The sequence below is a fragment of the Schistocerca nitens genome, chromosome 5, assembly GCF_023898315.1.
Source record: "Schistocerca nitens isolate TAMUIC-IGC-003100 chromosome 5, iqSchNite1.1, whole genome shotgun sequence".
Taxonomy (NCBI): Eukaryota; Metazoa; Arthropoda; class Insecta; order Orthoptera; family Acrididae; genus Schistocerca; species Schistocerca nitens.
In genome coordinates this window covers 464,429,575-464,446,819 of record NC_064618.1, presented here as the reverse complement: position 1 = coordinate 464,446,819, position 17,245 = coordinate 464,429,575, and the positions used below count along the sequence as shown (strand labels likewise).

Below are 17,245 nucleotides of genomic sequence, written 5' to 3'. Positions count from 1 at the left end.
CTTCTGCCTTGGTGCTAGTGATGGTCGTATGCGTGTTTGGCGCCGTGCAGGTGAGCGCCACAGTCAGGACTGCATACGACCGAGGCACACAGGGCCAACACCCGGCATCATGGTGTGGGGAGCGATCTCCTACACTGGCCGTACACCACTGGTGATCGTCGAGGGGACACTGAATAGTGCACGGTACATCCAAACCGTCATCGAACCCATCGTTCTACCATTCCTAGACCGGCAAGGGAACTTGCTGTTCCAACAGGACAATGCACGTCCGCATGTATCCCGTGCCACCCAACGTGCTCTAGAAGGTGTAAGTCAACTACCCTGGCCAGCAAGATCTCCGGATCTGTCCCCCATTGAGCATGAAGCGTCGTCTCACGCGGTCTGCACGTCCAGCACGAACGCTGGTCCAACTGAGGCGCCAGGTGGAAATGGCATGGCAAGCCGTTCCACAGGACTACATCCAGCATCTCTACGATCGTCTCCATCGGAGAATAGCAGCCCGCATTGCTGCGAAAGGTGGATATACACTGTACTAGTGCCGACATTGTGCATGCTCTGTTGCCTGTGTCTATGTGCCTGTGGTTCTGTCAGTGTGATCATGTGAAGTATCTGACCCCAGGAATGTGTCAATAAAGTTTCCCCTTCCTGGGACAATGAATTCAGTGTTCTTATTTCAATTTCCAGGAGTGTAGTTTGCCTCAACACTGGGGTCCCTACATTTTTCTCTGCCTCCACGACAAATTTCTCTCATTTGGACCTTGCGGTCGGTACTGTTCCGCTGGCTCGGCGCTTCGAATGGTTCGCCCTTGATGGTACACACTCTAGGTACCACTTTCCATGTGTCCTTCGATTGCAGCCACAACTGCCATATATGCGCCCGAGACGCTGGAAGTTTGCCCAAGTCGATTGGACACTTTTTTCTTCTCTAGCGACATTCGATGACCGTCACTTTCCTAGCTTCGACGATGAGGTCACACATATTACACACGTTATTCTTCCAGCTGCGGAACGTTCAATACCTCGCACCTCCGAATTGCCCCGGCGCCCCCCAGTTCCTTGGTGGAACGAGGCATGCCGTGACGCAATACGTGAGCGGCGACGTGCTCTTCGCGTTTTCAAACACCATCCTACTTTGGCCAACTGTATCCGCTATAAGCAGTTCCGTGCGCAATGCCGTCGCGTCATCCGCGATAGCAAGAAGGGAAGCTGGAAATTCTTTATTAACTCATTTAACACCTTCACTCCCTCCTCGGAAGTTTGGAGATGGATTCGACGGTTATCAGGCGCGCCTAGTTTCTCCCCGGTCTCTGGGCTCACCGTCGCGCATGATACATTAGTGGACCCCGTCGCAATTTCTAACTCATTGGGACAACACTTTGCTGAGATTTCGAGCTCTTCAAATTACCCGCCAGCGTTTCTCCTGAAGAAACGTGCAGCGGAAGTGCGACCTCTTGCTTTCTCCTCTCAAAATCGCGAAAGCTACAATACTGTTTTCTCCATGCGGGAACTCCAACATGCACTCTCTTCTTCTCGCTCCTCCGCCCCAAGACCGGATGGTATCCACATCCAAATGTTGCCGCATTAATCATACCATAGTCTGCGTTACCTTCTTCGCCTTTATCTTCGAATTTGGACCGAGAGTACTTTTCCCCGACGATGGCGGGAAGCTATCGTCGTCCCTGTTCCGAAACCTGGAAAGGACAAACATCTCCCATCTAGCTATGGCCCCATTGCTCTCACGAGTAGTGTATCCAAGGTTTTGGAGCGTATGGTGAATTGCCGTTTAGCTTGGTGGCTGGAGTCCCGCAGTCTTCTAACACCTGCCCAATGCGGTTTCCAAAAGCATCGTTCTGCAGTTGACCATCTTGTTGCTCTCTCCACTTATATCATGAACAATGTTATCCGGAAACGCCAAACAGTAGCAATATTTTTTGATCTGGAGAGAGCATACGATACCGGTTGGAGGACAGGCATCCTCCGCCCACTGTTCTCTTCGGGCTTTCGAGGTCGGCTGCCCCTTTTTCTTCGCGAATTTATGGCAGAGCGCACATTTAGGGTGCGGGTGAACACTACTCTCTCCCGTACTTTCTCCCAAGAAAACGGAGTACCTCAAGGCTCCGTGCTAAGTGTTGTACTGTTTGCCATTGCCATAAATCCAATTATGGATTGTCTCCTTCCTGATGTCTCGGGCTCCCTCTTTGTGGACGATTTTGCGATCTACTACAGCTCTCAACGGACCAGCCTTCTTGAACGACGTCTTCAAGGATGTCTCGATCGCCTCCACTCTTAGAGCATCGAAACCGGCTTCCGTTTTTCTCCCAGTAAGACGGTTTGTGTTAATTTTTGGCGTCGTACGGAGTTTCTTCCACCTTCCTTACATCTAGGACCTGTCAACCTTCCATTTTCGGACGTCGCTAAATTCTTGGGTCTTATGTTTGACAGAAAACTGTGCTGGTCCTCCCACGTTTCCTATCTTTCGGCTCGCTGTCTGCGATCCCTCAACACCCTCCGTGTCCTGAATGGTACCTCCTGGGGAGCGGACCGAGTGGTTCTTCTCCACCTCTATCGCGCATTAGTGTGCTCGAAATTGGACTATGAAAGCATAGTTTACTCCTCTGCTCGGCCGTCTATTCTTCGGCGTCTCGACTCTATCCACCGCTGTGGATTACGTTTAGTGTCTGGAGGTTTTTACACCAGCCCTGTGGAAAGCCTTTATGCTGAGACTGCTGAACCTCCGCTGTCCTATCGGCGAGCAGTCATTCTGAGTCGTTATGCTAGCCATCTGTCTTCCATGCCTGCTAATCCAGCCCATGACATTTTTTTCGACGCCTCCTTTGATGTAGGGTATGCAGGCCGCCCTTCCTCCCTACTACCACCGGGAGTCCGCTTCCGTCAATTGCTCCATTCTCTTTCCTTCCGCTTTCCTAAAACTTTGACAACTTTGGGTACAGCACCGCGATGGCTCCGTCCCCGGATCTGCCTGCTCCGTGACGTTTGTCAATTTCCCAAGGATGGTACCACTTCACTTGTTTATCGTCGGGCATTTGCTGCTCTATGTGCACAAATGAAGGAAGCCATATTTATTTACACTGATGGCTCGAAAACATCTATAGGTGTAGGGAGTGCCTATATTGTTTGCGACAACCCAAATCAATTTCGGGTTCCCGACCAGTGTTCGGTTTATACTGCGGAGCTTTACGCTGTTCTCCAGGCTGTCCACTACATCCGACGCCATCAGCGGATACAGTATGTTATCTGTTCAGACTCTCTCAGCTCTCTCCTCAGTCTCCAAGCTCTCTACCCTGTCCACCCTCTGGTCCACCGGATTCAGGACTGTCTGCGCTTCGGCCGCGGTGGTCTAGCGGTTCAGGCGCTGCAGTCCGGAGCCGCGGGACTGCTACGGTCGCGGGTTCGAATCCCGCCTCGGGCATGGGTGTGTGTGATGTCCTTAGGTTAGTTAGGTTTAAGTAGTTCTAAGTTCTAGGGGACTTATGACCTAAGATGTTGAGTCCCATAGTGCTCAGAGCCATTTGTCTGCGCTTGCTCCACCTGGGGGTCGTCTCGGTGGCGTTCCTCTGGCTCCCGGGACACGTTGGTATCTGTGGAAATGAGGCGGCCGATATTGCAGCCAAGGCTGCAGTCTCTCTTCTTCGGCCAGCTATTCAATCGATTCCCTTCGCCGATCTACGGAGCGTTTTATGTCGTCGTGTTGTTCTTTTAAGGCACGCACATTGGTCGACACTTCCTCATAATAAATTGCGGGACGTGAAAGCTCTTCCCTGTGCTTGGACCTCTTCCTCCCGAACGCGTCGTCAGGAGGAGGTAATTTTAACTAGACTTCGGATAGGGCACTGTCTTTTTAGCCATCGACATCTTTTAAGCGGCGATCCTCCCCCCAGTCTGTCCCCACTGCTCTCAGCTGTGGACTGTAAGACACCTTTTAATTGAGTGCCCCTATTTTAATCCGTTACGCTCCCGTCTCCAGCTATCGCCTGATATATCGTCGATTTTAGCAGATGACACGCACTCAGCCGATCGCGTTCTCGAGTTTATTAGTGCCAATGAGATGACGTCAGTCATTTGAAGCTCTCTTTGGGGACCACCAACCCCTTTCAGTAGTGGTTTAAGCTTTCCTTCCGCTTTTAGTTTCTCCAAATTTTTTAGTTTCGTTCCCATTGCTGCTTGTTTCCATTTTCGTTTTTTACGTTTTCCTAAGTCACAGACCGGGCGCTAATGACCATAGCAGTTTTGCGCCCCAAAACAAAACAAAAAAAAAGTGATCCTCATAACACTGACATGACTATTGTCTAGTGTTGAAACACCCTTTGTTCACTAATTACTCAGTATACCAGAGGATGGTCACTGGGATATGGACTGTTACTGCACGAACTTTCTTCATGTTTTTTTCTTCATGTTTTTTCCTGAGTTACTCGTAATTCTGATACTGTCATTCCTGGGATTTATGGTTTATAATTCAGAATAATTGAAGAAACAAATTGGGACTCTCGCTCAGGGATGAAAACCAAACATAAAATTAAATTGCACTTGCATAACAATTTTTAACCACTGTACAAAGAAAAGTGCGTTGTCTTGTAGTAATCTGTACACTACTTTTCAGTAGGTTTTCAGTATATCTGATAACAGTGCCTCAAGATAGTCACTATTTCAAGGATCCCATCTGGCATACACCAGTGTCTAAAGCTTTTCGCTCTGCTGTTACTTGTACGTATCGACACACAGCACTACCCCGTGCAGTAGCGAGGCCCATTTCTATATTTATTTGGACTGCTGTAGCTAGCTGCTGATTGCTGGAAATGTTAGCATCGCCCAGTTTAACGCACGATGTAGTGGTGTTATAAGCTGAAAGCAGACGTCAACTTAAAACAGGTTGTGGTTTGCGAGACGGGAAGCTGTTCAGTTCCCTCTCACACCAAACTAGTTTCGGGCTGCGCGGAGCAGGCGGAAGTTAGAACGTTCCTTAGCAGACAAGCATTTTTAGCGTCAAGCTGGTTGTTCTTAAGAGGTTGCACTTGCTGTTTGTGTTGGTTATAAACAGAATAAATTTGATAAATTTAGGATTGTTTCAGCGTCTGCGTCAAGACCTCTATTTCTTGCGGTCCATTAGTCTTTATTGTTCAGATAAAACACACACAGGTCGCACAGAATTTGATTTGCTATAAGCGATTTCGCTCGTCAGACGCGACCGTCATAAAATCTGTGGAGATTTGAGTATTTAGCAAGAAGATAAGATAAAGCTCACGAAAATTCAGCTTAGAACTTACGAAGCTGTAATCATTGACCTGCTGGCGACTTGTTATTGGGTTAACCGGGTTAAAAGTGCCGTTTGTTACTACAATCATACATGTACTGGTGTGCGTCAGATCTGAAATGTTTACTGTAATCTCATCGGTTGGGTACATGAGCAAATTACTTTTGACGTAGTTATGTGAAACGTACAAATCAGGTATTAGCATACTCAGCTCATCAAACAAGCGGAAAATTCAAATTTAACTGTTTATTTATTCGTTGCTGTGTTATTTTCTTTTTCGTAAACATCTCCATTTCATGTATCACATTTAACAACCAGCCTTTAGCTGCTGTGTCGATTACGCTGACGCTGCCCTCAGTTTGTTCTGTGGTGTGCTTGTGTTTAAAGGTTTATCTGATGCCGTGCGGTTAGAACTTAGGTTACAGTGTTGTTATAGCGCACTGGCGACCTACCTCGGCTTCCCAGACGGCGATTTGCTTGTGATATGTAGTGATACACACAAACCTTCGTCGGGAATTAGTCTATTAGTGTAAACCGTATCAAAACGCGGCGAGGATTTTAATTTATAATACGTATACATGAAATTGCGTTCCTGTCTGGCCCATACATATGTGCTTTCACAATCTCTATAATGGATTTTGTAGACTCCTGAGTCAGCATATTTATCTCTGGGTAAATTGTGCGTTTTAAGACATGACTAAACAAATTTAGTTCGAAATGATACAGTAAATTTCTGGGAGGAAATCGTCTCGCTTATCGAACGCCTGTGGCAGATGCTACAACAGCTGTTATCCATACAGAGGTATATTGTTAAAATTATGAAAGCGCACTTTCGTAGAAAAGGTGGGCAGCATACTGCCTTTCATATACGTTACGCGAAATTAACACCATGGAAAAATGCGATGTTGAGATAACGAAGAACGCACATGTTGTTGTTGTAGTCTTCAGTCCCGAGACTGGTTTGATGCAGCTCTCCATGCTACTCTATCCTGTGCGAGCTTCTTCATCTCCCAGTACCTACTGCAAGCTACATCCTTCTGAATCTGCTTAGTGTATTCATCTCTTGGTCTCCCCCTACGATTTTTACCCTCCACGCTGCCCTCCAATACTAAATTGGTGATCCCTTGATGCCTCAGAACATGTCCTACCAACCGATCCCTTCTTCTGGTCAAGTTGTGCCACAAACTTCTCTTCTCCCCAATCCTATTCAATACTTCCTCATTAGTTATGTGATCTACCCATCTAATCTTCAGCATTCTTCTGTAGCACCACATTTCGAAAGCTTCTATTCTCTTCCTGTCCAAACTATTAACCGTCCATGTTTCACTTCCATACAGGGCTACACTCCGTACAAATACTTTCAGAAATGACTTCCTGACACTTAAATCTATGCTCGATGTTAACAATAGTACACAATAAACCTTGGCAGCAAGTTTGCGGTCTTTCGACCTCTCTGTAGTGCAGTTGACATATAATTAAATTTCGTGGGCGACTCGTCCCCTTATAATTCCTTCGTAAAGATTCTGGTCGTACAAAATAGCGTTCAGTCTTCAAAGTACACCGACCAGCTCTCGGCCAGCCCATGGCTGTCACGTGCTGCTGCCCTGCTTATGTCGTCCTTGCTGTACATGTTTCAGGTCGCGCGTCTGGAATGTGGTTCTCCAGTCGGAAAATAGGCAATCGCTGCTCGTTCACAGAAGTGTGGGATGCCAAATAAACCACCAACGTCGAAATAATCAACCGACGTTTTCAAGTCTACTCGTCTGGGCGTGTGTTCACGGACGACTGAAAAGATTCTTCTAGCCTTTCCACTGGTGAGGCGTATGCCCTCAAGTTCACGCTGCGCAAAATGGTAAGACTGCTCTAGCGCACAAAAGCTCAACTAAATGCTATCGCAATTTGATTTCTGTGGTACCTACAGTCATTTCTCATTATAAAGTCAGTATAATACTGTTAAATATTGCGCGAGTTCTGTTAGAAATTGTATTCTGGTATCAGCTAGCATTGCATCATTGTCGCAGTATTGTCACAAATTCTTTCTGTAATTAGGAAAAGCTTTTGACCCACGTGCAGGGTGCAAAAAGGAGAGAGAACAAAATAATGATAATGTTAGAGCAAAATTTACACGATAACTATAGGTCGGACTTACTTTACTTTGTCGTGTCCGGAAACTACAATTTGTTTGCCCAGTATTGGGCAATGTCCAATGCTTCTTCTTTAGCCAACCATAGATCGTAGGGGGTGCGTCTGTGGGGGCAGACAGGGCATTGTAGAACATGTTCCATGTCCTGTCGAGTGCCGCAGTCGCATTTGTCGCCATTTTCGTCCAACAAACCCCATTTGATCAGATTAGATTTCACAGGAGCCACCCAGTTCTGATGCGGTTAAGCATTCTCCAGGTTTTCCAATCACCAGAAACGCCGCTTGGTGGGTCCTCTCTTAGTGGATAGTAGATGGAGGGCTCATCTAAGGCGCAACTTAGGAAACGGCGTCTGGATTTGAGTCTGCTGGGGCCACACTCTAGGGCAAATATTGAGTGACGGGCATCAAAGGTTTGTTTTAGCTTCTCGGTATGTTCATGGGCTTTCCTACGTGAGTCAGGGTTTGTGAAACCTGCGGCCCTGTAAAGATTTTCTATGGGGGTAGGTTTCATGCAGCCTGTCACTATCCTGCATGTTTCATTCAAGCTAATATCTACCTTTGTGCGTGGGCGGATCTGCACCATACCGGGCAGGCATATTCGGCAGTTGAGAAGCACAAAGCTTGGGCTGAAGTTCTGACCACGGTAGGTTTAGCACCCCATTTGCTATTGGACAGCTTTCTTATTAGGGAATTTCGTGCTTCTACTTTTTTGCGTGTTTTTTCGCAATGATATTTGTTTGTCAATGTTCTGTCCAGCACGACGCCAAGGTAGGTGGGAGTATCTGTGTGTTCTAGTAATGTCCCATCCCAGGTAACATTGAGCCTGTACTTTGCCTGCCTCGAGTTCAGATGAATGCACTCACTTGAGTTTTGGAGGGATTGGGTTTTAGAGAATTCTTTTTGTAGTAGATTGACATTGTAGAAAGGGCGGTTTCTAGTTTCTCCTCGATGGCTTCAAACCTGTTGCCTTGAACTGTTATTGCCAGGTCGTCTGCATATACAAAAGTTTTGGTTTATAGGTCGGAAAAGCACCACACAAGAGTTAAGGCCATAAAACCGTAGCTAGTCAGCGATGCGCGCGCGAAAAGAGTAGACTATGCATGTAACCAGACTTCCGCCAGCCAATATTTATGAGGGGCATTCAAATGATAACGAGACAAATGGAAAATGAGTAAACTGTTTACTATTTCACAAGTAATCTTCATAACTGATAATACATTTAACCCACTGTAAAACAAGACGTTCAGTACCTTCACGGGAAAATGTTTGCATTCCCTATGGAACAATGATTGTATCCAGGCGTGCACCTCTTCGTCCGAAGCAAATCAACGACCGCAAATTTTTTCTAGAGGACTACAAAAATATGGAAATCGCATGAGGATGATGTGTAAGGGATTGCCAGCAGAACATCTGCTACGTACTCGAAACTACCTCAGCAACATGTGGGTGGGTGCATGAAGGCGTTGCGTTGACTGTCCTGTCTCATAGTGGGATAATGTGTGAATAGTTATAGCGATTACTTTAGAAATTATAAACAGTTTACTGACTTTCCCATCTGTCTCGTTTTCATTTCACTTCCTCACATTTTATTTTCAATACCCCAGCTACTGAGTAAATTAAATAATTACTTGCTATCCACTTCGGTTTGATTGCACGCGATAGTTCAATAACGCTACCTGTGTAAAGCTAGAGTACATAAACGATGCTCGTTGCGGTTTCAAGGCACTGATTACAATAAGGAGCTCTACAGAAATAGCAGTGCAGTAAGATAGTAGACACAGTATACTAAAAAATGCAATATCTTTAATAATACGCATAGGCCACGAATTTTAAAGTTTTCCACCTTACGGGACGCATGAATGAGCTTCTATTTTGTGAAGTACATCAGCACCACTAAACTAAGAAACTGAAAACACTGCCACCAACAATGCAAAAAACTTGAAATCTCTGAAAGAATGATTGGTTTGTTTTCTCGACAATTCTTCGTGTCGCGACCTAAAAAATTGCGACCAACTCTACAAGGATGTAAGCTTAGACACACTCGTCATTGACTGGCTGTCTTTTTGTGGTCGTGGCCCCAAAACGGTGCATTTCCTACTTAGTTATCTGGAAAAGATTCCTGAATTGAATATCCTCTTCTTTGATCGGACACACTTAATGCACTGCTGTGGTAAAAAGAAATTTATCGTATTTTTTGTTTTCGTCGTTCCTTAATTGCTTCAAAATTCGTGGAGGTATGTTCCGTCTGTGCAACTAACTGAAGGCAGTTTGTTTATTGCCATACGCGTATCTTTTATTTGTGAAGCTTGGGTAGTGGCCTGTAATACAGGTTTCGTTTTGTAAATATAATAAATGTATTATGTGGTAGTCACAATGTGTTCTATGTTACATTTTGTCATGTTTCTCTATTGTGTTTTAGGTTAGAATCAACTTTTTTAGCACAAATTTCCTGAAGTGAAATTATCTTTCGTTGGTGCTTACGGTTTACAAATGGTTCAAATGGCTCCAAGCGCTATGGGACTTAACATCTGAGGTCATCAGTCACCTATACTTAGGTGGCTGGCATGTTGAATAATAATGGACATAGTGTGAAAATTCATCAGATGAATGCGCAGTTACGAATAATTACTATCACCAGCTGTAGAGTGGAATGACGATGAAAAATTTGTGCTGGACCGGGACTCGAACCCGGATTTCTCGCTTATCGCGAGCGGTCGCCTTATCATATGGCTATCCATGTACATCTCACGGCCCGGTCCGGCACAAATTTTCATTGTCATTCCATTCTACAGCTGATGGTGGTCATTACTCGCAATTGCTAATTAATCTGATGCTTCGTACCAACTGTAGTCAAATGGCTCTGAGCACTATGGGACTTCTGAGGTCATCAGTCCCCTAGATCTTAGAACTACTTAAACCTAATTAACCTAAGGACATCACACACATCCATGCCCGAGGCAGGATTCGAACCTGCGACCGTAGAGGTAGCGCGGTTCCAGACTGCAGCGCCTAGAACCGCTCGGCCCAGCAGTAGTCACCATAGTGCATTGTTATCAGAATAACACAGGCACTGCAATATCGTAGTGTGAAAATTACTTCTGTATATTCTTTGACGTTCATCTGTCTTTAGACGTCACGCAAAAAAAAGGTTGGGTGACAGTTGCTTCCCATCTGCCAGTGTAACATGTGCACTCGACGCAGCGGCTGGCATGAAGGACGTGTATAAGTTATTGTTTCATTCAATGCCGATAAAGTGAAGGACAGAGAGATATCGTGATGGTTGATAGTGGAATCTATCCGTATCAGATAATTAAAAATTTAGTAAAAATCAACCAACAACGTGATTAGATATTCCACTCAGAAACTGTGCTGAGAAGCAGATTCTCTTCTGCGATAACAAGGAACTAGCACTGCTTCAGGGGCACGTGGTGAATGGTTTAGTCGCAGTTTAGTTTCCTTTCTAAATTGCAAGGCATGCAGAGGCCTCCTGCAAATAATACTTGATCCGTAGTGCAGATGCATCATTAATTTGTTGATGCTACAAAGTGAGGATACAAATATTCTGGTACTAGTGTGTTAACGTTGATACAGGTGTCACGTACTTGGATACACATGAACTCGGCCACCTGTCAGACTTAAAATGTCTTACGGGTAATAAAGTGGTGTTAAAGACTGAAGTAAGAGAACTTTTTCATCTCATTCTAATCCCCGAACATCAGGTCTTTCCGCAGAAACTTTAAAATATTTGACATTATTAGATAATTAATGTTAGTACTTAATCTAATGTTTCATAAGTAGTGCTGTTATATTGCACTTATGTAAAATGTATATCCTTGTTTTCTTCCTAAATCCCAGAGATTTTCTTTGTAGGGATAATGTTGTATAATCTTGTATGCGGTGGCAAAGAGTTTGTGTGTCGCGTGAGAGCATCCGGCAGCTCTCATGCTTCTAATGTCTTCAAAGTCGAGGAATTTGGGAAACAGTAGAACGACAGCATTTAGACTCTAATTACAGATCACAGTCTCAGCTCTTGAGTCGGCTCCACACTTACCATAACCACCTCTGTAGCCGATACCCCTAACGCACGACTGTACAATGGTGCTCGTCTCTGAGGCAAGGTGGTACAAATCCTGATGGTGACCAGCAATAGGGCAGAGGGATGGTGGCGTAAAGTTCCTGATCACCTAACCTTCCGCCAATATCCTGGATTAAATACCAGATCTCTTCTCAGTGTCCTGTGAAGTGAGAACATGCGACACTATTGGTAGTGATCCGCCCGTCGGACGGGGATGTTGAGCCTGGTGGCCCCCTTGCTGCACTTCCGAAAGAGGAGCCTGCGTGCCAGCGCCAGGTTTCATTCTTTCCATTTTCCTCTCGCACTACACAAACAAGATAGCACGTCACACACCAGTAGTCAACCGATATACTTCGAACACAACACTTAAAACACTCGAAGGAAAGGAGCAATTGTGAACGAAGAAGAAAAGGACCTTGCCAGTTAGGTGGCTGAACCTACCCCACGGTGACTCCCAGACATTCGTGAAATGATCAATCAATCCACCTTTATCACGAAGTCATACTTTAGACAAGGGAATTACTAATAGGTAGAACAGTGTTTTTCGAACACTGAGTAACACAAAATTCATTTCTGTAGTAATAAATTGTTCTTTAATATGTTTACAAACAGAATAATCATCCTCAGAATAACACGATCTGTTTTCCAAATGAAAAACACAGCCTTAATCGAAGGATGCTCGTAGTTGGCAGTCGTATGGCACTCGTAAATTTTGTGGGATCTAATTATTGGAGACAAGTTCCCGATGCATATCGGGGTTAACACTGAATGCAAATAATCGGTTGGAGGTGACTGCAGACGGTTTGTTCTTCTGGCAGAAGCTGACAGTTGAGCACGTGAGTTGAAGACAAATAATGAAATAATGTGTCTCGGTGTCTTGTCTTGGAATTCGCAGACGATTCTGTTACTTGAAAATATCTGACGTAGTGGACACAGAGTTCCGGCTGTACAGCGAGGTTAGTGACCCTCGTGGGTAAGGGAATTTCGTGTTTGACGACTGCATTTTACAGTTTAGTCAGCCGAGAGGTGGGCAAGCTAGATCTGCCAGCTCTGAAGGATGATTTTCGCAATATGGACCCTCGGCAGACATCTGGCCAATGCCGCGTAGCACCGCCTCTATCGTTGGTAATGGCCTCAACTGGGCGACGAAGAGATTCCTAAACTTCATTAAAGGATGTTGTATCCATTTGAAGCGACTCGTTGGTCATTAGATCCCGTAAAGCCACCAAATTGCGGGGATGATTGCTGCATTTCACGTGCTGTTCCATATACTCAGACATTTTCTGTGGTATTAAATCGGGTGACTTTGGACGCCACTCAACATGGCATAGAGACATAGTGCTGTGTTCGTCAGACCAGGTACGTATGTGAGGAGTCATAGGAACTTCTTGTTTCCATGTTGGAAGCTGGGATAGTCAGGAACATATCCGTCATAAAGATGTAAAAGAAAGTGCAACACTTGGTCGCAAAGAATGTTGAAATGAACATCCTGGTTCTAATTTGTGGTAACCTGAGTGAGTGGACCCAGTACAGTTCGAAAAACACCTGGAAAACATCAAAGAACCACCTCAAATCCGATCTGAACTGAACCGTCAACGAATGCGAGTTGGACTGTAGGTGCCATCGACACCTTCCAAAACTTAGAAATAGGCAAAATCGCGACTCTCCGGACCTCACTACACGCCAACAGTTGGTCGACTGAAGACACGTAATTTTAGTGAATTTTTCGGGCTCTGTTAACAGTTAACTTTTCCGCGATACCCGATTTCTAATGTCCATTGCATGCAGTTCGATTAGCCACGTTCTCTCGGGAACTGGCTGAAATGGACGTAAATTCGCCGAGAGCAGCAATTCTTGTCGGGTTTGAAATTTTCATTGTCCGTTCACTGTCGGTTAGGATACTTGTGTGACCACATGTTAGTCGGGTGCTAGTGGTACACGTAGAAACGTTACAGTCAGTGTTGATACACCGACATATTGGGAAGTTAATTCACCATGTCGTCCAATACACGCCCAAACACAGCAGCTCCCTTCTCCAGTTTGTCACCCATCCAGCAGTAGGCACGTAATGCATACGTATCGCGGCTCATTATTAGCTAAGTCAGTATGATCTCATGGTTCACGTTGCTGCACATCTGTGACATTCGAAAAACATCCATCGATAAGGAGCGTGGATTGTGAAGACAGTTCAAATAAAATGAAGAAAACTAAAGCTTAGCAGACTCTCGTCTCTTAGATTTTAGTAGAGTTGGAGAAAAAAGTGTTACAGAGAATACACTAGATATTTCATAAGAACGAATAAGAAACTGAACATGAATATTTTTAACTATTAAATATACAAAATTTAGTTCATTTAAATGAGATTTTAGTCAAGGTACCCCATTTGTTTTTTTAAATGCAGTGGTAGTTGCCCGTATGTGTTCATAAGTGTGTACAAATTTGTCACGAATGCTGTTAACATTTCTTCTCGCTTGTGTTGCATCTGTTGTACATGCCCTGAAAGCCAAAGTAGTCATTACCTTCAAATTGTATTACTTACCTTCATCATGGGTAACATCATGAATACGCGTGTTTCTATAAATCGTTCTGCAGTTTGTGGAGTCACAATCGAAGGCCAGTGAAATGTTCTTTGCTCGTTAGCAAGAATACCGAAAGTACATTCGATGTATATACTAGGTGTACAGAGGCTGTAGTGGAAACACTTTCTTTTTAACTGATAAGAAATTCCTTTTGTGGGGAGGCAGTAAGAACGTTCGGCACTAACGTTCACGCCGGCCGCAGTGGCCGTGCGGTTAAAGGCGCTGCAGTCTGGAACCGCAAGACCGCTACGGTCGCAGGTTCGAATCCTGCCTCGGGCATGGATGTTTGTGATGTCCTTAGGTTAGTTAGGTTTAACCAGTTCTAAGTTCTAGGGGACTAATGACCTCGGCAGTTGAGTCCCATAGTGCTCAGAGCCATTTGAACTAACGTTCACACAGGGAAGATAATGAGAGCCTTCATGGAACTGCGTGAATTGAGGACATTGTTATCAGTTGTCTTAATATAAACACAGTAAGTGTTTAATCTCACGTTCTTCCGTGTGCACCACCGCCAACGAATATGAATCTGTACGGGAATCGTACCATGCTAGCAACATACGGAAATTCTTTTGTACCTGTTATAAAGAAATCCACTACAAAGTGGCTTAATGACACGTATTTATCATCTATAATCGCCGTACATTTGGGAGAAATGAGCTGTCCTTCCTTGCGGAAATGAATTCACCGAGAATTTCCTTTTAAATTTGCCCTTTCTCGATATGAGAAGTAGCGCGACAGTCTCCTCATTAGACTCCATGACGGATCCGAAACACGGCGGACCAGCAGTAGCATCACAGAGGCACGCGGCGGCACAGTGTAAAGGGTCGGAGCGCTGCAAGTGTCTTTCTGTGGCGTCTCGTGAAGCCATCCGTGTTTACGGCGGCGACTGAGCGCGGAAGAGGCCTGCCGCCACCGACAAAACGACAATACGGCTGCTCGGCGGTTCGCTTTCAAAAAAAAGAAAAAAATGCCGCTGGCTACATGACTTCGTGGAGAAACAAATTTAAACCATCCGTGCGATGAAGAGCTCCCCCCAACTCAACGCCAGGAAAACAGGTCACCATCAGCTCCACAACGTGCTGCCGAAACTGTTGCCGCCGGCTGCTGTAAGCATCCTGAAGACAATCGTGAAACAGCATCGTGTGGACCAGCCGCTACCGTCACGCGTACAATCTTTCAGAACTGGTGACCGCATTCCACAAGCTGACCCATCAGTGAGGCCTAAATAATCCGCCGGGAGACCGCGGCCATATGGACTGATCATACGATACACGTTCAGTTGAACGTACGTCTGTCATCATGAACCCCCCTCTCCTCATTCAGCGATAAAGATGGGTTAGTAATTCAGTAATTCTTGCCTCAATTATGTCAATAGAGAATAAGTGCTGTAGAGTGACAGCTGAAAAGATAACCTATATGGTGATGAGAAATGCAGTATATTATCATTAACGACTAACAGCAACACTGACTTTCCTAGCTACGACGAGGCATTTAGAGGACCTTAAGTATACTACTACTACTACTACTACTACTACACTACAGGCCATTAAAATTGCTACACCAAGAAGAAATGCAGATGATAAATGGGTATTCATTGGACAAATATATTATACTAGAACTGACATGTTATTACATTTTCACGCAATTTGGGCGCATAGATCCTGAGAAATCAGTACCCAGAACCACCACCTCTGGCCGTAATAACGGCCTTGATACGCCTGGGCATAGTCAAACAGAGCTTGGATGGCGTGTACAGGTACAGCTGCCCATGCAACTTCAACACGATACCACAGTTCATTAAGAGTAGTGACTGGCGTATTGTGAGGAGCCAGTTGCTCGGCCACCATTGACCAGAGGTTTTCAGTTGGTGAGAGATCTGGAGAATGTGCTGGCCAGGGCAGCAGTCGAACGTTTTCTGTATCTAGAAAGCCTAGTACAGGACCTGCAACATGTGGTCGTGCATTATCCTGCTGAAATGTAGGGTTTCACAGGGATCGAATGAAGGGTAGAGCCGCGGGCCGTAACACATCTGAAATGTAACGTCCACTGTTCAAAGTGCCGTCAGTGCGAACAAGAGGTGACAGAGACGTGTAACCATTGGCACCCCATACCATCACGCCGGGTGATACGCCAGTATGGCGATGACGAGTACACGCCCCCAATGTGCGTTCACCGCGATGTCGTCAAACACGGATGCGACCATCATGATGCTGTAAACAGAACGTGTATTCATCCGAAAAAATGACGTTTTGTCATTCGTGCACCGAGGTTCGTTGTTGATTACACCATCGCAGGCGCTCCTGTCTGTGATGCAGCGTCAAGGGTAACCGCAGCCATGGTCTCGGAGCTGATAGTCCATGCTGCTGCAAACGTCGTCGAACTGTTCGTGCAGATTGTTGTTGTCTTGCAAACGTCGTCAAACTGTTGACTCAGGGATCGAGACGTGACTGCACGATCCGTTACAGCCATGCGGATAAGATGCCTGTCATCTCGACTGCTAGTGATACCAGGCCGTTGGGATCCAGCACGGCGTTCCGTATTACCCTCCTGAACCTACCGATTCCATATTCTGCTAACAGTCATTGGATCTCGACCAACGCGAGCAGCAATGTCGCCATACGATAAACAGCAATCGCGATAGGCTACAATCCGACCTTTATCAAAGTCGGATACGTGATGGTACGCATTTCTCCTCCTTACACGAGGCATCACAACAACGTTTCACCAGGCAACGCCGGTCAACTGCTGTTTGTGTATGAGAAATCGGTTGGAAACTTTCCTCATGTCAGCACGTTGTAGGTGTCGCCACCGGCGCCAACCTTGTGTGAATGCTCTGAAAAGCTAATCATTAGTATATCACAGCATCTTCTTGCTGTCGGTTAAATTTCGCGTCTGCAGCACGTCATCTTCGTGGTGTAACAATTTTAATAGCCAGTAGTGTATAATACTACCTCAGGCACTTAGCGAAAATTTTACCTGAAACATGTGAAACATTGTGAAAGCGAGTGGAAGACGTCGGAGTTTTGGAATGGTTTTAGGAAAGTGCAGTGCAGTGCAGTGCAGTGCATCTGCAAAGGAAATGCCATACATGTCGATAGCTAGTGTTAACGATTAAGAGGGCTCCTCCAGCATTTGGAATTTTTATCAGTGAGGTATGACGATAAACATGAAACGAATTCA

At 45.4% G+C, this 17,245-nt stretch overlaps 1 protein-coding gene across 2 annotated transcripts in view; it reads left to right on the top strand.

The window, feature by feature from the left end:
• Positions 1–17,245, top strand: part of LOC126259420 (endoplasmic reticulum metallopeptidase 1-like) — a 316,942-nt gene that overhangs the window by 56,934 nt on the left and 242,763 nt on the right. Inside the window, exon 2 of one of the 2 annotated variants that reach the window (XM_049956203.1) lies at positions 6,907–7,121. The exons of the other annotated variant lie outside the window; for it this stretch is intronic. Within the exon in view, the coding sequence (XP_049812160.1) occupies positions 7,119–7,121 (3 nt within the window). The 5' untranslated portion in view covers positions 6,907–7,118. The remainder of the gene's footprint in view (positions 1–6,906; positions 7,122–17,245) is intronic. 2 annotated transcript variants of the gene reach the window in all.